At 44.8% G+C, this 23,315-nt stretch overlaps 1 protein-coding gene across 3 annotated transcripts in view; it reads left to right on the top strand.

The window, feature by feature from the left end:
- The window catches only part of VGLL4 (vestigial like family member 4), a 77,643-nt gene extending 54,736 nt beyond the window's left edge, over positions 1-22,907 (top strand). For all 3 annotated transcript variants that reach the window (XM_021530466.3, XM_021530464.3, XM_077786050.2), the window contains 3 exons: positions 13,792-14,014; positions 17,033-17,147; positions 20,065-22,907. In XM_021530466.3, the coding sequence (XP_021386141.1) occupies positions 13,792-14,014; positions 17,033-17,147; positions 20,065-20,333 (607 nt within the window). In that variant the 3' untranslated portion in view covers positions 20,334-22,907. The remainder of the gene's footprint in view (positions 1-13,791; positions 14,015-17,032; positions 17,148-20,064) is intronic.
- Positions 22,908-23,315: the final 408 nt, after the last annotated feature.

Raw genomic sequence — 23,315 nt, 5'->3', positions numbered from 1 at the left:
CAAATGAAGTTATTTTTTTGACTGTTTTTAATATTTTCCATCTTTTTCTGATTCTGATGTTCTGGTTTAACTATAGAATTGGATTACTCAAGCCCTGTGGATCTGTCCAGAGAATTTTATTTGGGAGGTGGAAAGTGTGCTATGGAAGCTTGATTTGTTTGCACCCAAGGAAACACAGTAGATTTGGGGAAAGAATTATTTTTGGAGCACAATAATGGCAGCCATTGTAGTGACTTGGAGGTTCTGGAAGTGTAAGGCTGACAATGTTCAATTTAGAAATCCAAATGTGTGAGAGATGTGGATTGTAGTGTGGAGATCAGGTGGCATGGTGTCTGTGGTGTCAGCAAAGACATTTCTGTGACTGGAACTGTAAAGATTAGTTTGAGGCTGTGTATTTTGAACTTTTCAGGGCCAAGTTCCCTGAAAGCACAGGATGAAAGTGTTCCTGACACAAAACCTGGGCATGGCTGACAGAAGTCTTTATAACCTCCAGCAGCAGCTCTTGTTCAGGCCTTTGGGTCTTTGTGATGGTGCTGGTAGAACTGGGAAGCAGTTGTGTATTCATTCTCTTAACACCAGCATCTTCTGGCTGGAAATGCAATTAAATAGGCCAAGAATTGTGTCTTTGGTTCATTATAAATGGTGGAACCTTTTCATTAGCAATTTGATCTTAACTCTGAGGTAGCAGCACCTCACTGTGCTTTAGCGGGAATGAATCCATTTGGATGTGTTATTAGAAATCCAGTTACGTCAGCCTTTTGTTGGGAAACTGAGTGCTTTGAGACATTCCCTGCTCAGGTGTAATTCCCTGAAGGATCATTTGTGAGCTGGACTTGGGTATGTTTACTTTTATTGTGGAAAAACACAACTATTGGAGTGCAGTCTCTGGAGCAGAGTGAATCAAATGCCCTAGCATGCCTAGCAGGATCCTCAAATGTGTAATGGAATTAATGTGCAAAGAACACTATCAAATATGCTTTTTCAAAGGAGAGAATTCTCAGTGTTAGGATAATAACATACTTGAGAACTTGTGGATTATTTTTTTAAAAAAACATGATGTGACACTGCCTCCCTTTCATGTACTTCTATAGATTCTGTTTTTGTGGTGGTAGGAGTTTTGAATACCCATAAACTCCTTGGCTGGGAAAAACAGGTACTTCCAAATTAAAATAAAGTGACAGTTAATATGATATTCCCTTATTTGAATTTCACACTTTCTGGTGTGTCCCTCAGTTGTTTAACTTGAAATGCACTCACTGAAGTTAAAAGTCTTGCTGAAGTAAAAGGTGCTTTTGGCTTCGTGCTGCTCTGTGGAGGAGGAGGGAGCTTGTTTTGAGGCTCGGCTTGAAACATGGCTTTATTTTCCCGTGAATTCGCTAAAACCACCGCGGTTTACAGCAGAGTGATTGGGAAATAGGATTACACGAGAATTCTGTGCGGTGCAGGGGCGGGTGGCTCCGTCCGGGGCGGGGAGCGCTTGTTGCAGCGCTGCCGGGCCCGGGGTCCTCCTGCCCTGTCTCCCTCCTTCCCGGCTCCTGCCCTCTCTCCCTCCTTCCCTGGGTCCTTCCCGGGCCCCCTCCTGCCCTGGCTCCCTCCTTTTCTCCTTCCCTGTCCCCCTCCTGCCCTCCTCTCTCCCTCTCTCCTTCCCTGTCCCCCTCCTGCCCTCCTCTCTCCCTCTCTCCTTCCCTGTCCCCCTCCTGCCCTCCTCCTTCCCTCTCTCCTTCCCTGTCTCCCTCCTGCCCTCCTCTCTCCCTCTCTCCTTCCCTGTCCCCCTCCTGCCCTCCTCTCTCCCTCTCTCCTTCCCTGTCCCCCTCCTGCCCTCCTCCTTCCCTCTCTCCTTCCCTGTCTCCCTCCTGCCCTCCTCTCCCTCTCTCCTTCCCTGTCTCCCTCCTGCCCTCCTCTCCCTCTCTCCTTCCCTGTCTCCCTCCTGCCCTCCTCTCTCCCTCTCTCCTTCCCTGTCCCCCTCCTGCCCTCCTCCTTCCCTCTCTCCTTCCCTGTCTCCCTCCTGCCCTCCTCTCCCTCTCTCCTTCCCTGTCTCCCTCCTGCCCTCCTCTCTCCCTCTCTCCTTCCCTGTCTCCCTCCTGCCCTCCTCCTTCCCTCTCTCCTTCCCTGTCTCCCTCCTGCCCTCCTCTCCCTCTCTCCTTCCCTGTCTCCCTCCTGCCCTCCTCTCCCTCTCTCCTTCCCTGTCTCCCTCCTGCCCTCCTCTCCCTCTCTCCTTCCCTGGCTCCCTCCTGCCCTCCTCTCTCCCTCTCTCCTTCCCTGGCTCCTCCCGTGCTCCCTCCCTCCTTCCCGCTCTCCTGCTCCCTCTATCCCTTTTCTTCCCTCCTTCCTCTCTCCCTCTCTCCTCCCGGTTCTTTGCCTCCGCAGGGCTCCCTGTTCCCTCCTTCCCTCCCGGGCTCGGTGGCTGGTTCCCTCCCGGTCCCTCCCGTTCCGTTCCGCGGTCCCGGGCACACAAAGGCCGCCTTGTCCCGGCCGCCCCGCCGCCCTAAGAGTCCCCACTGCGGCCAGCGGGCACAGCGCTGCCCCTTCCAAAGAAATGGCCTTTGGAATTCAGCCGGGGACCATTATTTTTGTTCCTTATGCCGAGTACGTCAGCCTGGAAGCTGGCGTTTGGGGTTTGGGACTGCGATGGCAATTTATTTGTGTATAAAAATCTTCCTACAGCTAAATGTTTGCAGCTGTGAAGTCGAGGGAATAATTGTCTCGGTTTGTGTGATAAATAATTTGGCTTTTTCTTGTAGTAAAAGGTCTGCACATGAATAAGTTGCTTTAGTGTGTATCATATAAAATGACGTGTAGTTTCAGACTCTTCAAATTCTGGGCTGTCTTCAGTTTTGTTACACTGAAGAATGATGTCAATCCCACCCAAAACACTCCAGAAGCTGCCTTACACCACAAGTTTTTTACCATGAATATCCAGTGGCATTTGCTCACTTCAATGACACTGTGATAGAAATTAATGGGGCATCCTTTAAAAAAGTGGTAAAAGTTACCTTTATTTGAAGACCGTGGAATAATTCAGGCTAGAACAGACTATTTCATCCAACCTCCTGCTCAGAGCAGGCTCAGCTGCATCTTCAGCAAGTTTAGAGCTGCTCAAAGGGAGAAATTTTGAGTAAGATTTGAAATATTGAGTTCCTCATTAGAGGGGGATTCTTGTCACCTTCCTCCTTAGCTTCCTTGAGAACACAGGGTGGAAATGTTCTGCAGAAAATCAGTTCCCTGTTGTGGAGGAACGTGGCTCCAGCAGGGCTTGAAAAGATGCAGAACGGGCTCTCAGAGGTAGCGTGGGAGTTGTCAGAAAAGATCTTTGCTGCTCCTTGGGTTCCAAATTTCATGTGGTATTGAGAAATATGTTTCCACTGTCATTTTATTGTGACAAATTGGAGTTGGGAAAAAAACCCAGCACACAGTTGAGAACACTCAAGTGTCTCTCATCTGCTGTGTGAAGTGTCTTCACCCAGTCCTCGGCACAAATGTGCCCTTGAAGGATTTTGGGGTTCACCTGGGGCTTTCAAAGGAGTCCTGTTGAAGCCGAACTCCTCAGTGGAACTGAGCCCATGTGGCTCTTGTTGATTAAGTGGACAAACTGCTTTTACTAACTTTTTTTTCCTTTTGTTGTCTGCATTGCTTGAATGATGGAGTGAATCAGACACTTTCTTATTTATAAATGGAGATCACACAGTGCACAAAATTAAATTGTTTTCAAGGAATATATGTTAAATGGAATCTTCAGAGACAGACTTGAAAGAGCCACCATATCTGAGTTAATATTTAACACAGAGTTGTGCAGTTCTTAGCCACGGGGGAGTTTCAAAAAGCACTCCAGTCCCTTTCAGTTGAAGCACATGTGAAAGGTTTGTTAGGAACAGTTTCAGTGCTAAAAGCAATTTGATTGATAGCTTATCAGTACTTCACAAAAAGACCTATCTGTCAAAATTTGGGTAGATGTTGAGGTACTTGAAAAACCAGGCAATGTTAGCTCAGGTGTCTCCTCCACTTGCAGATAGAAGGGGTTTGTTAGCCAGTCCCAGAATTCTGCTTTGATATCATGTTGTGCACTTTCATTTTCCCTCTTTTGTGGAGGAGCATGACCCTTCCACGGTGTGGCAAGGCTCCAAGTGCCTCTCAAGGGCAAAGCTGTTTTAGTATTGCCCAGAGGGGTTTGATCACCCACTTAGGGAAGGCATCTGGGGTGCTGTGCACTCAGGGATGGAGTGGGAACCACAATCACAGAATAGTCCAAGCTGGAAAGAATCCACAAGGATCATTGAATCCAACTCTTAAATGAATGGGGAATCCCTTGAGCCCTGATGTTGGATTTTTACCCCAGGGTAAAAGAAAAATTTTACATTGTGTGAATCAACTTATGTCTGCAAGGGGTGAAATTCAGCACCGATCCAAAATCCTGAGATCTTAGAAAGAAGCAAGGAAAGAACCAGTAACCTTTGCAAACATTCTTTGGATGTATATCCAATCCCATGGAAACAAAGGTTTAATCTCACTTCTTTCTATTTAACCATTTTCCCAGATGTTTCCTGCAGTTTGACAGATGTGCCTTTTACTAGAAAGTTGTGCTCTTGAGAATGAGAGTGTTATGGACACAGTTGCTATAGACAATGACTGTATGAGGGTAAGGTTTGGAATAAAACCTTACTTTAATTTCTACTTGAATCAGTAGTTTTGTTCCCCAGGCTGGCAGTGCTGATGCTGTAGGATGGCAGACACAGCCTGGCAGGTTTAACTCCTTCCTGCAGCATTGCCAGGTGCTGGCAGACTGCTGGAATTCCCAAACAGTGATCTGGGGAGGAAGCTGAGGGATCCCAGGGAATCCTTGAGCTACAGGGCTGGGGGTTGTGGCATGTCCCGAGGCTGGGCTGAGGCTGGGTTGGTTTGAGGATTGGCCTCAAAGAAAGAGGAAGGGAATAAAGGGGCTTAGCTGCCACTGGGGCCTGGAGGGTTTGATCCCAGTGCTGGGGTCTTTTTCCCAGTGGGAATTGTACAGAGATGGATCCCATGTGGGAGGAGCCTGGTGTGGATGAATCCCCAGCTGGATTGGTCCCACTGTGGATGATGGACCCCCTGTGGGTGGGTTCCAGAACCACAGATCATTCCAAATGGAACAGGACCCACAAGGAGCATCAAGTGCAGCTCTTCAGTGAATGGCCCAGAGGGGCACTGAAGGCACAGCTGTGGTGGTGTGAGGTGTGAGTGGATCCCATGGAGATGGATCCCCTGTGGACATGACTGACAGCCCTGACAGGAGCAATGTTCTGCTGCCCAAATGATGCTTCATAAACCTGTGTCACATTTTTAATCAGCAACTGGCATGATTCACAAGCCATTACCTTCAAAAGGGAGTAAGCAAAATCCCCAAACATTTTTGCTTGTGATTTGCTTTTCTAATTAAGTCTTCCCTAAACCAGAAGCTTCTGTGAGAGGAGACTGTTGATTGTATGGTGTGGGGCGCCTGAGCTGCAGAAATTCCCTCCAAACACTCATCTGTTGCTGCTGGGGTCCATTTGGTTACTAGCTTTTCAAGGAAATATTTTACTATATTGGTCTGAATAGTTGTGCAATATACAATGAAGCTGTTACTGTTTTTATAGTGCTTCTAGAGTTTTCGGTAATTCAGATTTTATTAGCAATTACAAACAGTTTCAATAAACTTTTAGTGAAATGTTTATTCCTTCTTTAAAACAGCCTGTGAAAAAGTCTAATTTCGTGAAACCAGTTGTTTAAACACTGTTCTTGGTCTAAAGGCCTAGAGCCTGGGTATTTTTGAGAATTTTTTAAATGTCTGGAAGTGAGTTACTGTAATTTCTCAGCCTTTCCTGCTTCACCTCTGCTAATGTTACAGGGTGTATCTGATAGATAGAGACCATAATTTGTAAGTTTTAAGGATCCCAGGCCCTTTTCCCTCTTTCTCATTAGACCCAGTGAAGCTGGAAGGGGAGGCTGTGTAGTCCCATTTTCTCCTGATGATTTGGCACAGTTAATTCCAGCACTGTGACCTTATTTTCAGAGGCTGATTTGTGTTGTTAAAGCTCTTACCAAATTAACTGGCCATGCTCATGCTGTTGATATCTTTTACTTCCCCTATCATCTATTTGAAGAAAATTATTAATCTTCTCTGCTGTAAAATTCAACTTCATGCAGGCTTTTAGATGGTGGAACTAGGGGAAATCCCACAGACTTGTGAGAATTTGGGGTTCATGGACTGATTTAAGCTTTTACCCACTTCTACAAAAACAGTTCCATGACAGGCACTGGGTGACGATGAAAAGTACTTTATCAAAATAAAAAAAAAAGTAAAAAGTATTGCAGGGAACAAACCAGTGAATCGTCTAAGAGAATGTAATTGGCATTTTGTATTTCCTTTAACACTCCTGCCAGGTTTCACCACTGAGTTTGAACAGCAGCAGGTTTTCCCAGAGCCTGCAGGACAGCCAGAAGGGCCCTGGCAGTGCTGAGTGCCCGTGGCTGATCCTGGTACCCTGGGACATGACCCACTGCAGCATTTGATGTGCAGCCTTTGCCCTGACATTGGCCCAGGGTGTTCTCTGGGTGATCATAAATAGTTTTTATGGTATTTTCCAGTGACTGGGTATAGAAGGCTCATTGCATGTGCCAAGTTTGACTTCAAAAGGAATTAAAAAGCTGCACATGAGCCCTCTGATGGATGGGTAGAGTGCATGAGGACGTGTGCCAGAGGTGTTTGGGTGGGCTCTGCAGTGGGTGCAAATGAATCCCTTCACAGACTCTGTCCCTCTGACCTCTCTGACCTTGGAGATGTTTCCATTAAAGCCTCCCTGCTCTTTCCTTACACTCGGGTTTTCCTTCCTGCTTGTTTTAAATCTGGAGTGTCTCTTCTACCTCATGTTTTTATCATTTGCTCTCCTGGAAGTTCTCCCCTCCAAGCATCTCAAGTGCCTTAAGCACTTGCAACAGCTCAGAGTTCAGCAAGGATCATTTAGTTTCCCTTCCAGCAGTGATTTGATGTTCTAGATCCCATCCTGGTCATCCCAGTATCCTGCCATGCTCCATCTCTCTGCTTCACCAGCTGTGTTTGACTGCCTCAGGTACCTCAGAACACCCAGGCACTGTGGTGGCTTCTGCAGGGTTCACTTCTGAGCTGGAAGGGAAACCTGAGTTCTGGGCTGGGTTGGCAGCTGTAGGACAGAGTTCCTGGCATGCTTGGATGTGTCAGAGTTTTGCTTAAACTGCCATCCAAACAAAGGCTCTCCAAAGTGCAGTGGCAGCATCTCCCAAGGACAGACCACATCCTCTGCAGGGCCTTTCTCAGCTTCCCAAACACTTCTGCCTCCTGTCATTAGCTCTTCACAGCTGGCAGAAAGAATTCTTCCATGCAGCGTTTTTCTAGTGTGCAGTGCAGGATTTTCCAGAGGCAGCTGGAAAATGGTTGTTCTCTGAAGAGAGAGTTATGGAGAGGTGGCTGGATCAGATAAATCCCAAAGAGTTGGTTGCTTGTCCTGTCTCCTGTCCAAGGACTGCTCTGCTCCTGGGCAGGAGCTGGGAGAAGGAAGATGGAAATGCCCTGGTGCAGGTTAGAGGATCAAAAAGTCTCTCCTCTTGGATTGATGGGACTGGTGAGGAGCTGAAACATTTTGACTTTTTGTCTTCAAGTCTTGAAAAGTAAGTTAGATCTGGTGGGAGCTCAGCTGCTGATTCCCACCTAGTAAGAGTTAAACAAAACTTTGAAGATGTGGAAAAGGGTTATGTTTATTGTCCAGAAATCACTGTGCATTTTAGGAAAATTTTGCTGCAATATTCCTTTATACCTAGACACTTTTTGTGGTAACACTGAAATCTGGATCTTTCTCTTGTTCTAGCTCCACTTTTTGAGCTATTAATGATTTTTAAATTTCCTTTACAGGCTAAATTTTATTAAAGCTACCTCAGTAGAATTAATGACATCAGTTACCATTTCAGAAGTTTCCTGGGTATTTATTTTAAGTTAAATTTTTGTTGTTTGTGTCTCAGGAATGGCCTCACATAAAGGCTTTTCAAAAAATGATGGAAATTTAGAATGAGCCATCAAGTGTTCCAGGCAAAATAGAACCCAAACATAGGAGTTGGAGTAGGTTTGGAGTTGGGAGTATATTTAGAGCTGTGCAAGGCAGCAGCAGTGCAGAACAGAGAAGTTAGTGAGTAATTTTTCTCCTTTTTAAAAAAAGTTGAATTGCAGGTAATTTGGAGTCTGTACCCATTGCAGCGAGATCACTTTGTCATTGTTTCTGCATTGTATTTGTACACATGTTCCAGCAGTAACAGAACTTCTAATTTAATAAATCCCTGAGTTGTACTGTTACAAACCAACCAGTGGTGTCTTCTAAAATGATCCTGTGAGTTTTGGAGCAAAGGTGGCCAAACATTAAAGAAGAATCCTGTGAGAAAAATGAGTAGGATCTGAGATGGTGTTAATTGATTTTACTGTACATTAGATTCAGATTTCACTTCTGTGGGCTTGGCTTTGGACTGAGGTCTTTGGATTGCATGTCTCTGGCATTCTTTCATACTTGTAAGTATGAAGGCTTCAGGAAGGGAAATTCATCTGTATCTGAATGTTTGTACTTGGTGCAGGCTGTAATGGGACACTCCTTTGTGCATTTCACAGCTTATTATTGATTTCTTTCTTCTACTGTGAAATCTGTTCTCCTGGTTGATTCCATTTGCAAGTAACTGCCTGGTCCAAGGTTTATCTCTGAAAATCCTGTTTTGGTGAGGATAAATATAGAAAGTCCGACTTGTGTTTGTTTATATGTGAGATTATCCCATTTCTTTTCAGTGTTTTTTTTTCTCAATGGTTTAGACTTAAAGGTGTTTCCTTTGAGGGAGGGTATTCATTCTGTTTCTCAGAAAACCATACCTGGTTCTGTGGCAGGAGTGATTTCTGCAAAAAAACAAGGTTCTTTGCAAGTTTTGGGATGGAGTGCTGAGCCAGAAAAGAAAAAGGCTGTTCAAAGGAACTGCGAAGCATATAGCTGGTAAAGTGGGATGGAATGGGGTTTTATATTTAAATGACAGTCATTCAAGAGGCATTGGGCTGCTTGGAGTATTTTTTCATGTTCTGAATACTACAGATAATTGGCTGAGACTCAGAGCAAATTGCTGCTGCTTTCAGGTTTTATTGGGGATTTTGTTTGGTTTTTTTTGTGAATTTGTATAGCTTAATTCTGAGTTAAGGAACTCTTAGGATTTTTCTCCCTGAATGTATATAATCACATTGTAGCTTTCCCACCTCGCAGTAACAGAATTAAAGTGTGGAAGTAGATACTTTGCAGGAAATGATACTCATCATGTGGAGCAGATATTCTGTATCAGTGGGTTAGAAATCCTTAAGCAGCCTTTAACAAAAGCAGCTGCCTGCCCTTTTTCAGACCTAGTGAATAAAGGCAGTAGAGGATGTTGGAAAACAAAATCATAAAGATGCTGAAAACGTTTAAATCATATCAGAATTAGGCTGCAGAAACTAGAGCTTGCTCTTCAGCAGGCATTGTGTTTGTGTGAAGAAAAGGGGATGCTTGTTTTTTGTGTGAGTGAAACTCCTCTGGAGCTTCCAGTTCAAGCCAGCGCTGCGGTTCTGCCAAAGGGAGTGAGAAGCGTCTGCGATTCCTTGCCTTGGAGGTACAGTAATGCTTTTGGCAGCATTCCTGAGGGCTCTGCAGGCTGGAAGTGAGTGCAGGCAGCGCTGTCCCCTTCGTGGGCCTCTTTTTTCCCTTTTCCTGCAGCAGCTGGCAGAGGCTGCCTGTTGCTGTGGGCCGGCTGTGAATTCCCCCCTGGCGGTGCCAGCCAGCAGAACAGGCTGGGCTGAAGGACCTGCGGCACAAAACCCTGGCAACGGGGACATTTGCCATGGGTGTGCCTTTGGTGACAGCCACCCCAGCACACGATGCTTGGTAAGGGCTCTGATTCCCTGGGGAGCAGCTGGAAAAGCGTGGCTGGTGTGTAAGGGTTGGAGACGTTCCCTGGAGGTTGGGATCGGGTCTCATTTTACTAAAATGAAGCTGGGATAGCTGTGTGAGCAGGGAGTGGGGGTGGTGGGCATGGATCCATGTGCTTGGCTCTGCTCTGGGCTCACCCATGGGAATTGCTGGGTTTTAAACACTGGAATTGCCCTGGCATCGTCCTCACTGCTCATGGACTCGGGCTTGGTAAAATATGCTGATTTTTAAGACAAACTGGAGTCCAGGGATGGCAAAGCTGTTTGAACAGCTGGATTTGTTGGTAGTATATATTTTTAAGTTCTTCTCCAAGCTTGGTCAGAAATCCTTCTTTGTGATTTTGGGTCCTTATGTTTGATTTGAGAGATGCATCTCTGAACTTGTCCGGAGTGTGGGGATTGTTTGAGCTTGTGGAGTTCAGTGAAATTTGATTATCTTCACACACTTATCTTGTGATTGCCCCTTCAGATAAAGTCTAATAGCAACACAAGATAACAACAAATTTTCCATAGAAATTTTTTTTTTTTAAGTGACGCTCTAAACTAAATTACTTAATAACATGAAATTGATGAATGCCCTGTAAATAATCTTACAATTGCCTGAAAAAGCTGTAGGATTTGCTATTTATGTGAACAGGAGGGACTCACAAATGCTGCTGTATTTTCACAAGGACAGAACTTTCATGGTATTGTTCTACATGGTGCTGGTACATTTCCAGAAAAAAATATTTGATGTGGAAGTAGGAACTTAAGGTGTTTTTCGTGTTTTCTGGAGACTTTGTGATTTGAAGGTGGATGAATTGAAGAGAGGCTTTTTAGGGAGTGGATTGTAACCAGTTCCCTGCCCGGAAGAGGAGTTGTTCTAATTTAGGAAGAGAGAATTATTTGCCTACAGAAGGGCCTGGGGTGTGGTCTTCTGAGATTGCTGAGATAACTCAATAATTTTAGGTTTCATTAGGGAAGGTCTGCCTGCTGGGCTTGTTCCTGGAGACAAGCTGCTCCCATTGCCCAGTTTCTTGGTTCCTTCTTCCAAAAGTCTTCAGGGAAAATTTTTGATGTTTTTTTCCGTGTTATAATTTTTGTCAGGATTGGGTTTTTGTTTGGGTTTTTGTTGTTGTTCTTGCAGGTTTGGTAATTTTTTGGCAGAAAAATTGCCTGTTCAACAATATTTAGAGCTGTGACTCTTCATTTAAAGTGAGGATGAGTGAAATAAGTGCTGTTGTGTAAAATGGAAAGTTTATTTTGCTTGGGAATTTCAGTAAGTTTGTTCATCAGTCGTCACTTGACAGGCCCACCCCCCCAGTAAATGCAGCACTAAGTTGTTGAAAAGGGAGTTCTAAGACAAAAAATCCCAAACGACTGGTTTAGGTACATGTTTTGTTTCATTTCATAAGCGTTTTTTGGGGAGTAAACAAAACTTTTGCTTTGAGAAAAACAGCTTATGCTTACTAAAACAAAACAGAATACTTCTGGTTAGAATAATTCTGTGTGAAGCATTGAGAAGTAGGAATCTCCTGGAGCTCTTGGTGGTTTTGCAGTTTCCAAATTGTAATTTCAATTGTAGTAGCCCAGCTAATATTCAGTTGAATAGTGAGAATTTGGCTTGCAGCCACCAGAGGTTCTTTCTGCACAGCAGCACGAAGAAAGAGCATTTGCTGAACAGTGATTTCAGCCGTGGTTTTTGGGGTTGCTGTTTCCCAGGATATCCCAGGCTTTGTCCAGGCTGTGTGTGAGGTTCCTGCCTGTGTGCTCAGTGCTGGGCTCGGATCATTCCTATGTCCAGGAGCTGTTTCCATGCTGTAATCCAAGAGGAGCTACTGTAGGTTAAATATAGAGCCCCTTGTGCTGCCATTAACTCGCATTTGCATCAGTCATTAGCTCACAGTGCTGCAATTCCAAACTTTCCTGCTGAGGCTGCTCCTGCAATTGAATTCTGCTGGACCTGAGCTGGGTCAGTGCTGGGACAGTGATTCCTGGGGAATTGTGAGCTGCTGCTCAAATCCAGCTTGGACAATGGGCTTGGGGAACACACAGGACCAACTGTGAAACCTCCAGGGTTGGATTTTACGGTGGATTCTCCTAATCTGCAGCTGCTAATTTGTAATTAGTGAAAAGGGCCAAGGGGGTGCAAAGGGTTACAGATTGTATTGTTGTGCTGTTGGCTCTTCCTTCCCCAGGCTGCCAGGGGAATTTGGCACTGAATCCCTGTGTCCTGAGCTTCCCAAGTCACTGGTTGCCTGGCATCGTGTTAACCCAGCTTCTACCACGATAAATGAGCTGAGATTTGATTCAGGAGCAATAATTTCTGTACAGCCAAGTGACTCTTGAGCAAGCTGGGGAATAGCACAGAATTGTGAGTAGTTTAGCCAAGGTGCTGTTCCTGAATGCAGCAGAGATCTGGATCCTCATCTCCAGAAAGGAGGTGACTTTTAGCTCTTACTGACAGGGCCCACAAAGATGACAAAGATACAGGTTTTATTTGAAGAAAGTATTACTGGAATAAAAACTTGCTGAAGAGATGAACTTGGGAGTGGCTGCAAGATGATGAGAAGGGAGCAATGACTTTGTCTCTCTCCTAGTTCAAGAGTCAGGCCTAGGGCAATTCAAGCCACTGGATTTTAGGTTGAAAAGAAACAAAAAGAGCCCATGAAGAAAAGGCACTTTAAAAAGTGTATCGTTTAAAGCCTGGAATCCATGACCATGGGATGTTGAGGCTAAAGGATTTAGGGCTGGGCAGGATCACCATGGGACATCCCCACACCCCATTTTGGAGCTTTAGGAGTTCCTTATTTCCCTTGATTGGTAGGACTTTTTTCCTTCAGCCTTGCTTGTGGAGAGATTTCCTCAGAGGTTGAAATAAGCAGTAGCTTTTTGGACTTGTAACTTACTTCAGCATTGAATATTGATTCCTTTTCTGTCTCTGCCTTTCATCAGAGCCTTTTAAAAGGTTATTCCTGCATATTAATTTGCCATGATAGGCTTTAAAAAGCGGGGGGAAAAGCCACCTTGAATTTCACACACTTATAGAAAGACACAGAGGGCATTTCACTGGTACTCAAGAATGGTCCAAAGACAGGTTGTTATTTTCATTTGCTGTGGAGCCAGTGGTCTCCTGGTGCTTTTGCAACTGGAAATTGCTGGTTCCCACTGCATTGTGTGAGCTTTTTCTGCTGGCTCCGGGCTGCTGGGGATGCTCACATTCACCTGGTGAGGAGAGAAGTGCTTTTCCCTTCAGTCACTGGTTTGCCATTAATGACAATTCTGTTGTAGTATGGAAACTGAAATCCCTCATCCACAGACACAAACCCAGCTTTCTTTTCATTGCAGTGAATGATGGGCTCATTATGTGAGCACGTCTACAAGGATTTACTGTTCAGGAGTAGCTGGAAAGAGCAGTTGTAAATAAATGGTTCTGAGATAAGTGCAGTGTAGGTTGCTTTTCTTTTTGCTTCCTGTCTTGCTTCCCTGCATTTTTGCTAGTATCACCCATGTCTTTTCAGTAAAATAAACTTTCCTTGGGCTTCAACAACGCTTAGAGAATATTGCAGTGTTAGATGGAGTGGGATTAATAGTATGGTAAAGAGGAGGAGTCTGAGGTTTGCAAATTTGTTTCTTGGTGCACATGCATGAGTATCTGAGGAAGTTCTAGGCTGAAGAGAGGTGCTGGTTGGCAAAGCTGGCAGGTGTGGAGGGTTGGCTTCTCTTGGGATATCCCGCTGGGGGTTCCACCTGGCAAAGTGCATTCCTGCCAGGGCTGATGGAACGCTGCATGTCTCGGGACAGCCTGGAAGCACACGAATCCCTTTTCCCTGTTTGCTCCCTGCCAGAACCAAGACTGCCAACGGGGACTACCGGAAGGAGCACCGGGAGCGGAGCCGCAGCCCCATCGAGCGGGCGGCTGCCCCCACCATGAGCCTCCACGCCAACCACATGTACGCCTCCATCCCCAGCCTGAGCATGGAGCAGCCCCTAGCACTGACCAAAAACAGCGTGGATGCAGCCAGGACAGTCGGCATCTCCCCCAGCCTGAGCAGCGTGGAGCGGCAGCAGGTACGGCACCCGCACCGGCACCGGCTGCTCCTCGGGCAGCACGGGGTTAAAAATGAACCCCAGCTGGCACAGCTCTCCTGATAGCCACTGACATCCCTGAGCTTGGGAGTGCAGCAGTTGTGTCTGGCAATATTTGGGAATGCAGGAGTTGTATTTGGGAATATTTGGGAATGCAGGAGCTGTATTTGGGAATATTTGGGAATGCGGGAGTTGTAGTTGGGAATGCAGGAGTTGTATTTGGGAATATTTGGGAATGCAGGAGCTATATTTGGGAATGCATGCACTGTATTTGGGAATGAAGGAGTTCTTAGTTGGGAATGCATACACTGTATTTGGGACTGCATGAGTTGTATTTGGGAATATTTGGGAATGCATGCATTGTATTTGGGAATGAAGGAGTTCTTATTTGGGAATGCATACACTCTATTTGGGAATGCATGAGTTGTATTTGGGAAATGCATAAGATGTATTTTGGAATGCATGAATTTTATTTGGGAATGCGTGAGTTTTTATTTGGGAATGCAGGAGTTTTTATTTAGGAAAGCATTTGTTGTATTTGGGAATGCATACACTGTATTTGGGAATGCATGATTTTTATTTGGGAATGCATGTGTTGTATTTGGGAATGAATGACACGTATTTGGGAATGCATGAATTTTATTTGGGAATGCATGTGTTGTATTTGGGAATGTGTGAGTTTTTGTTTGGGAATGCAGGAGTTGTATTTGCAAATGCATGAATTTTTATTTGGGAATGCACGAGTTTTATTTGGGAATGCATGTGTTGTATTTGGGAATGAATTATATGTATTTGGGAATGCATGAGTTTTTATTTGGGAATAGCTGTGTTTTAACTGGGAATTTGGGGTGTGGCTGGTTCGGGGAGGCCCCACACTGGCTAGGCAGTGCCTGGGGACATCCCCTGTGCCCCTCCTGGTGATCCTGTGTGCTCCCCTCTCTCTGTCCCAGCTTTCTCCACCCTCAGGAAGGGGTACAGCACAGAAGGGACAGTTTGACACTGGGTGATCTTAGTTGATTTAGCCAGCCAGAAGCATTTGCTGTGTTGTTCAGAGCAATGCTGAATCGCTTTCCTAAAGCCAAGTCATCATTTTTGATTATTTTATGCTTGATTTCCATGTGCTGGAGTGGTTGTTAAGGTTTTTTTTTTGTTGTTGTTGGTTGTTCTTTGCTCTGCCATCTTGCTCATGGCATTTGTTTTGCTGCAGAAGTGCTGAAGCTGAGCCATTTCTGTAGGCAAGAACAGTTTTCTTGTGTGTCAGACTCACTTTATCCATCCTACAAGTGGAAAGACAAAGCAGGAGAATTGAGCTGTGATGAGCTGCAGCACTGAGAAATTAAACTGGCCTATGTACCCAAGCTCTTAATTCACTGGATCCCTCTCTGTTCTCCTGGCTATTTTGAACCAGATTGCAATCATTTTTCTTGGGAAAACTGGATGTTGTGCCTTGCTGAGAGCACAGAGTAGAAATCATACAAAATAAAAAGTGTACTGAAAAAAAAATCCTAGTTTGATAATTCTTTGTTTTGGGGATTTTTTAAAAAATTTAACTTTGAATGAGATTTCATCTCACTCTCTAATAAAACAGGTAGGAGAAGAATATATTATTTGCAGCAGGACAGGGTTACTTGGCTGCTGTAGTTAGTGATTGTTACTAAATTCTCAGTTTATCTCAGTATTTCTATGCAAGTTTCTATATTCTGTGCACACACAACCATAGCAGAGGATTCTGCAAGGTGCCTTGCTGGGCTATTCAAGCTGGTGGCACGTGCATTTCTGAGATATTATTACCTGTCTCTCTTTACTTCCCACCTCCTGTGTGTCCAAAATACTCTTCTGAAGAGAATTAAATACATGCCTTTCTCTAAAACCACTTCAGAGAGGCACAAAATCCTGGCCCATATAGAAAATAATTACTCCCACATGTGAACTGTTTACAGAAAAATCAAATTAATTCTTCTGTTTTTCTTTCTTTATTTTTTTCTTTGCTGCCGGTGCAGTAAGATGTAAATAACCTCACTGCTATTTTGTCCTGGCAAAAATCATGTTAAACTTCCCTAGAAAGCTCAGGTCTTTTACTTTACTAGCCTTACTCTTAATCTGGCTAAAGTACCACCAAAGAAGGGAGATTTCCCCCATCCTCCCTGACCTTGTATGGGGGTAGGTGGTGTTTTTATGTGTAAAATGGTCAAGAAATTACGTAAGTTCTGTTAATCTTTTGAACACTTACTACTTAATTTGCAGTTAGTATAATGGACTCCTTGCATCATCAAATATATGGAATTTATTCCAATACCTGTGTTATTTCCCTTCAGTCCCTGGAGAAACTGGGGCATTTTTTCTCCCAGGGCCTTGTGTAAATGTCCATAGTAAACAACTATGAAAAGAGTATTTTATGGTTACACTTAAAGTACAGATGGTGGAGTTCTAATGTGTAATGTAGCTGTGAATAGACATTTTGGGGAATTTGCATGTGCTCAGAATGACAGTGAAGTTAATTAAATATTAAGTATAAATTAATTCACCTGCTGGAAAGGCAGGTGAATTCCAACAAGAAAGGATTTGTGGTCTAGACTGGCTCAGACTTCTTCATATTTATTTTAGATCCCATGGGATTAGGATGCACTGTGGAATACAGAGGTAGGGCTAGGAAAACTCAATTTCTGTATAAAAATTAACAACAAGACAACACACACCTGAAAAATCTGCAAAAACCCCTTCTATGTGTGGCCATAGAACGAAACAGACATTTAATATGTTGGCATTTAGTGCTGCATACAGAACTCAGTGAAGCTGACACAGTCCCTGTAAAATCACCTCAAAGATTTGCTTTCACATTGCTTTTTTTCTGTTCACTGAAATAACCTCTATGGAAATGTAGTGGATTTTAAAAATGGATTTTTATTTTTAATCTAACGAACAGCTGAATATTTGGGGGGTTAATTTGCAGTGGGTTGAGCTGCTGCTGCTGAGTGTGCCACTGTGCTTGTGTCCCCTCAGAACCGTCCCTCTGTGATCACCTGTGCTTCTGCCAACAACCGCAACTGCAACCTGTCCCACTGCCCCATCGCCCACAGCGCCTGCGCCGGGGCTGCCTACAGGAGACCCTCCAGCTGTAAGTGCCTTGGGAAGGACAGGGCTCTGCTGAGGGAGGCAGCAGCCTCCCCTGAAATGGAAAACACAAACCCCCTCCCTCCAAATTAGTATAGTTTTAAAATTAAGGGGCTCTCAGGCAAAGATACGGGAATAGGAATAACAGTTCTTCATGCAGAAATACAAAACAACACTGGCAGAGTCAGAACATGCCTGTCCCCCTGTGTGTCAGGGAGGTGGCAGCAGCCCCATCCCAGGGTGGCTCAGCCCTCCTGCAGTGCCAGCTGTGCTTCTGCTGGAGCAGGATCCTGCACAAGGGGGGAGTTTTCCTTGGAGCTCCAGGGCTGGGGGAGATGGGCCTGGGCTCCTCTGGGAATGCAGGGGGAAGAAAGCTGCTCCTCTGGGAATGCAGGGGGAAGAAAGCTGCTCCTCTGGGAATGCAGGGGGCAAAGGCTGCTGTGGTGTCCCAAAATCTCAGATTGTATCCAGGTAGGAATGCTCGGCTCCTCCCCTGGGCAGAGCATCTCCCCATGGATGATGGAATTTTCTCAGCCATGCAGGGACACTCAGTGGCCATGAACAGCAGAGATCTTCTAGAGGGAGGATTGGCTGTGGGAGAGATAAAGAAAACTGCCCAAAGAAGAGCAGAGAACTGCCCCAGCTCTGACAGATGGGGATGGAGCACACACCCCCAGCCACATCTTGCGTTGCACCCTAAGGCAGTGTCACCCTCCAGCCTGCCCTCACTGGGGTCCCAGCAGAGCAGAATGATCCCCACTGTGCCCATACTGACAGGGAGAAAAGGAGGTGAAGTGATGGACAGCCCTTTGTCTCCTGTGCCACAGCTGGGGGTACTGCTGCAGAACTAGAGAGAGAGAGGTGTTCTTGTTTTGAAAAGCTTATTTAGGAAAAAAAAAAACAAGCATCCCACACAGACAAATAAGTCATTATGTTTATTTTAATCCAGCTGACAACCAGCAGCCAGGGCCAGCAGATCCCCCCACGCTCTTTTTTAGGAGCTGTAGTTTCCCCTCCTCTCTCAATGGCCAGGAGACTCTTGTGATTCAGCTGCAGTCGCAGAAATCTTTCCTGCAGCCACAAATACCCTTCCAAAGCCCAGACCCTCCACCCTGCTCTGCATGGATAACACAAAAACCTTTGGAGGGCAGTTGCTACAGCAACCCAAGCAGGGAGCTTTAGCTTTGTGCCTTCTGTGCAATTAGCAGCACTGCTCATGAAATCTGCTCAAGCAGTACTTGCTGGGAAAGCTGGGTTGTTCCTGTTCACTCTCACTGCACAGAAAGCACAGGGGGAGCTCAGCCCTTCCACTGCAAATCCTTTACCTGCTAGGACAGAGCTTTAACCTGCAGCACTGCCAAAAGCTCAGGGCAGTGGGGCTCCAGCAGTCAGGATGTGTCCATGGAACAATACCAGTATGATGTAGGCAGCAACCTAAAGCCCATAGCAGGGTAATCATTAGCATTTTGTTATTAATAGTAGTTTATAATTATTTTTATAAAGATCAGTGTACTGTTGGTAACTAGAATTGGGACCTGAAGGAGACCTTTAGACTCTTTGAGACATCAATCATTGGGGAGCTCAGATTTTGCAAGTTTTCTTAGAACTGGTGCTACTGGTCCCAGGAGGGCTGCTCCAGTGGGCATGGGAACAGGGCTGGATGTTTCCAAAAAAGATCTGTCTCCTGTCAGGTGAAGAGGTGTCTGTGCATGACACTCAAGTTTATTTTAGGATCAATCAAGCATTCCTTTAGGATCAAGCAAGGGGGTTGTGCCTGGATCCCAACAGTTCCAAGTATTTTTGGAAAGACAATTCTTATTGAGACACACAAGTACTGATTCTAAATTGTAGAACTGCAGTGCTCTTATATTTAGGCTGAGGAATTACTACAGTTCTTGTTCAAAACCTGCCTTTTAAAGCTTTTGTAATAGTCTTACAGCACTTACTGCAGTACTCCTGATTCATTTAGTTCTGACTGCTCCCAGCACAAGTGTGTGGAGTAAGATGAAACCCTGAGCTCAGTTTCTGGCATGCTGCAGTTTAGGATGAGATCTCCTCACACCTGACTGCTATCAGCAGGCTTGAGAGCTGATTCTAAATAATTATTTGCATCATTAACTTCATTTAAGCCTAAATATAAGTTCTGTGTGATTGTTTTGGGAGAAGGTTTCCATAGAATTGGAGCTGGAGCTGTTATTTGCCTGAGGGAGAAATACAATTACATATAAATGCTCACCTGTTCCAGGTCACAGAAATGCATAAATATTTAATTGCATTGTTTTTTTTTTCATTTTAACTCCTTCCTTCCCACCTTCTTGCCCACCCCTTTCACTCCCAGGTCTGTAAGGGTGTGAGGAAGGCCATCTTAGTGACAGGGACTTGTAGTGACAGAGGATTAAGCTACAGGGGAGATGCTTTGGGGGCTGGAGCCCCTCTGCTCTGGAGACAGGCTAGGAGAGATGGGGGTGTGTTCAGCCTGGAGAGGAGAAGACCCTGGGGAGAACTTAGAGCCCCTTCCAATTCCTAAAAGTGCTCCAGGGGAGCTGGAGAGGGACTGGGGACAAGGACCTGGAGCAATGGGATAAAGGGAATGGCTTCCCACGCCCCAGAGGGCAGGGATGGCTGGGATATTGGGAAGAAATTCCTCCCTGTGAGGGTGGGCAGGCCCTGGCACAGGTGCCCAGAGCAGCTGTGGCTGCCCCTGGATCCCTGGCAGTGCCCAAGGCCAGGCTGCACAGGGCTGGGAGCAGCCTGGGACGGTGGAAGGTGTCCCTGCCATGGCAGGAGTTGGAATGAATGGGATGGGCATTAGGATCCTTCCAAAGCCAAGCCACTCCAGGATGTGTGAGAGCAGGCAGGATGGACGCAGGCGGTGATGCAGTGCCAGGGTTTGAAGTGCCCCTCTGCTCCTGTCCCCACAGCCACCGCCGCGTGTGACCCGGTGGTGGAGGAGCACTTCCGCAGGAGCCTGGGCAAGAACTACAAGGAGCCCGAGCCGGTGGCCAACTCGGTGTCCATCACGGGCTCGGTGGACGACCACTTTGCCAAAGCACTGGGGGACACGTGGCTGCAGATCAAGGCTGCCAAGGACGGCGTGGGCAGCAGCCCCGAGTCGGCGTCGCGGCGGGGCCAGGCGTCCCCTTCCTCCCACATGGTCAGCCACAATCACTCGCCCTCCGTGGCTTCCTGAGGACAGCACCTTCCCGCTGGGAATCTGCATGCCTTGACTGAGCTTGGAACAAGTGCTTCAGTAGTGCTGGGGGAGGGGAGGTTAGTTTTCAACACATGGTTTTGTGTACTCACTTTGTTGTTTTTTTGTTGTTTGTTTTTTTTTTTTTTCGTAAAAGGGTGCCCTTAAAGACGATAGCAGGAACTATTTCATAAAGATTCATATGATGTAGCATCCTTTTCTTCCTGCCTCAATTACCAAAGAAACCTCTGATGCAAATCTGCTGCCCCTTAAAAAAATAATGCACGCTAATCCACAAAAGCCATTACACTTAGTTGGTTGACCCAAGTGCTTTTTCGCTTTTCTTAGCTTTTCAAGACTAGAATTTGTCTGCTTTGCTTACGTTGCTTTTTTTATTTTTTTTTTTTTCTCTCTGTGAAGTAATTTTGTATGTATATACTTGAAAAGAACTGTCATGTATGATTTGCACTATTGGAGGAGGACTGAAGTTGCACAGCAACTTTCTGGAAGAGGCTAATATTTTGAGGGCAAACTGCTGAAAAAAAGGGTTTAAGGATGACATTTCTATCAGTTTGATTTTTCTTAGAGCAAAACAGCTTTGGAAGGGGAAGTCTCATACAGGTTATAGGTCTTTCTCTCTTTAGATTTCAGGTGCTTAGTGCTTGCAACTGGACTGCATAATTTACAGAACACGGGCATTTTTTCCTAAACACTGCAGTTTGTTAGAATAGAGCTGAGGTTGGAGGGTTCCATAGTGCTTAACGATGCATGTTTTATGAAAAATAGCTGGTATCTATTAATGTATAGACAGTAAGAATCATAATACTTATTAGCTTCTCTTCAGAATTAGTTTATTTTTGTCAGTAACAACCCTAGATATACTTACTGCTGGTACAGTTGTACTCTATGATATTTGTATTTGCTATTCACTTTAAGTGGCAGCAGCACCGAGGGCAGCTCAGGACAGGCCTCGTGCAGCACTGCTGCTTCACAGGGATCTGCTTCCCAAACTCCAGTCTGTGTAATCCACCCTGAACTAGCTGCAGGAACTGCTACCCTTACGGATCTTGGCTGGACAACAGATTGTTACAGTTTGTGAAAGATGATCTTTCAGTTTGTTTATTTTATTTGGGTTTTTTTAAGCCTATCCATCAGCCTACGCCAAGTCGCAGCATACATTCCTCCAGTAGATTTTATACAGGTATTACTGCATTTATTATCATTTGCTATATTAATAGCTACTAACTAGAAATTAGGCAGTAGAGGCAGGCATAAAACCACAGCTGTGCTAGTGCTAAGAGCTTCTCTTCTTCTTGTTAAGTGTAACTACTCTCCCCAGAACATTCCATCTTCCCAGGACAGTTGCAGCCAGGGCTTGGTTTTTATGCTGGGCTCCCTGAAAGGATGGGCTCAGTGTAGGAAATGAGAACTGGTTGGAAGATGAACTCCACGTGATGTATTATGGACTGTGTTACAGTATTGGGTCCATTGTGGCTTTTATTTTATGCTTTTTGTTTTGTTTTTTTTTTTAAAGTTAAGCTATTTAATTTGGAAAAGGTGCAGGGTAGAAAGAGATTGGGAGATTGGCTCTTACTCTTGGTGAGAAGGTGGCTGCTCAGTTTTCTTTAAAAAAATGAAAAAAAAAACACAAAAAAAACCAACCCAACACCTAAGCCCCCCAGTTTTACACATTTCACTACCATCTTACTGGGTAGTCAACGCTTCCTTGCTTTGGCATTCAGTACCCTACTCTCTGTAGGAAGATTGTTAAAAGAACACTTTTTTATATAGGTAACTTTAAGACCATCGTTACGCTGTGCGTAAAGAATGTACAGAGAAATTTGTAGGTATTTTTTGAGGAACAATTAATTTGTTAATGATATGTAGCTATTTAATTTTTCCCTTTCCTTTATTGTAATCATTCTTTTTTTTTTTTTTTGTTCGTTTGTTTGGAGAAAAAAGTTGATCTTTTTTTTTTGTTGTAGATTTGTCTGTAATACAGTAAAAAGTGCAGGAACACAGTTATTCTATGAGGACACTGCATTAGCATTAATAGCCACTCGTTTGTTATTGCTACAGGCTACTGAGCAGTATAACAGTCAATACTAATACTGTAGATGGACTCTGTGGAAAATGTGACTCCTCTATTTCTTTGTAAACACAAATAAGATAATGTTTTTAAAGCTAATATTTTCAATAATAGCTGTTTTACAAGGTTACATTTACTTATCTGAGATAGGTAAATGGATTTGAGGGCAATAAAGATTTAATGTGCTACGTCCAGTAAAACAGATGCTGGGCACAACAATGTCACGAAAGCCAAAGGGTTGGGGGGAGGTGGAAGGACACTAAACTGAACTCACCATCACGAGACGTGGTGAAGTTTCTTCACAGAGCCAGGTTATCTACAGTTCAGTTTGAAAGATTCTCTCTGTGTTTGTAAATCTGTAATATACCATTCTTTTGTGGCCTTGTTTCACCTGGAAAAAAAAAAAAAAAAAGGTTTGGCAGGCCATCTTTTTTTTTTGTACTTAAAAGTAGCCTTAAAGAACAATAAAGTGCTCTTAAATCACAGGTGTGTTCCTAAGCCTCTGTATTGCCTGGTGAGAGAGGAATTGGTGTGAGGCAGAAGCAAACCTGTGGCCACATCCTGCCTTCCTTCTTTTCAAGCATCTCTACCTTTTTTAGGACCATAAGCCCACTGAAGGGGCTGCCACAGCCTCAGTCTGGAGTTCAGGAGGCTTTTCCCTACAAGAGTTTGTCCAGAAATCCTTTACAGCAATAAAAACCCTGCTGGGCTATGAGGAACTCATCAGGACAGGGACTGGTTTGGAAAACACCAGCTGGTGCTGCATTTCTGTTCCTGAAAAGACCAATTTTGTGGCATTTTGTTTGTCCCTCAGCTTCTTCAAGGAATCCCAGCTGAATTTCAAATGTTGATGTCCACCAGGTGAGCAGCATCCCAATGGCACTGGGGATGGT

The sequence above is a fragment of the Lonchura striata genome, chromosome 12, assembly GCF_050655825.1.
Source record: "Lonchura striata isolate lonStrDom1 chromosome 12, ASM5065582v1, whole genome shotgun sequence".
NCBI lineage: Eukaryota > Metazoa > Chordata > Aves > Passeriformes > Estrildidae > Lonchura > Lonchura striata.
This window is presented reverse-complemented; position numbering and strand designations above follow the sequence as displayed.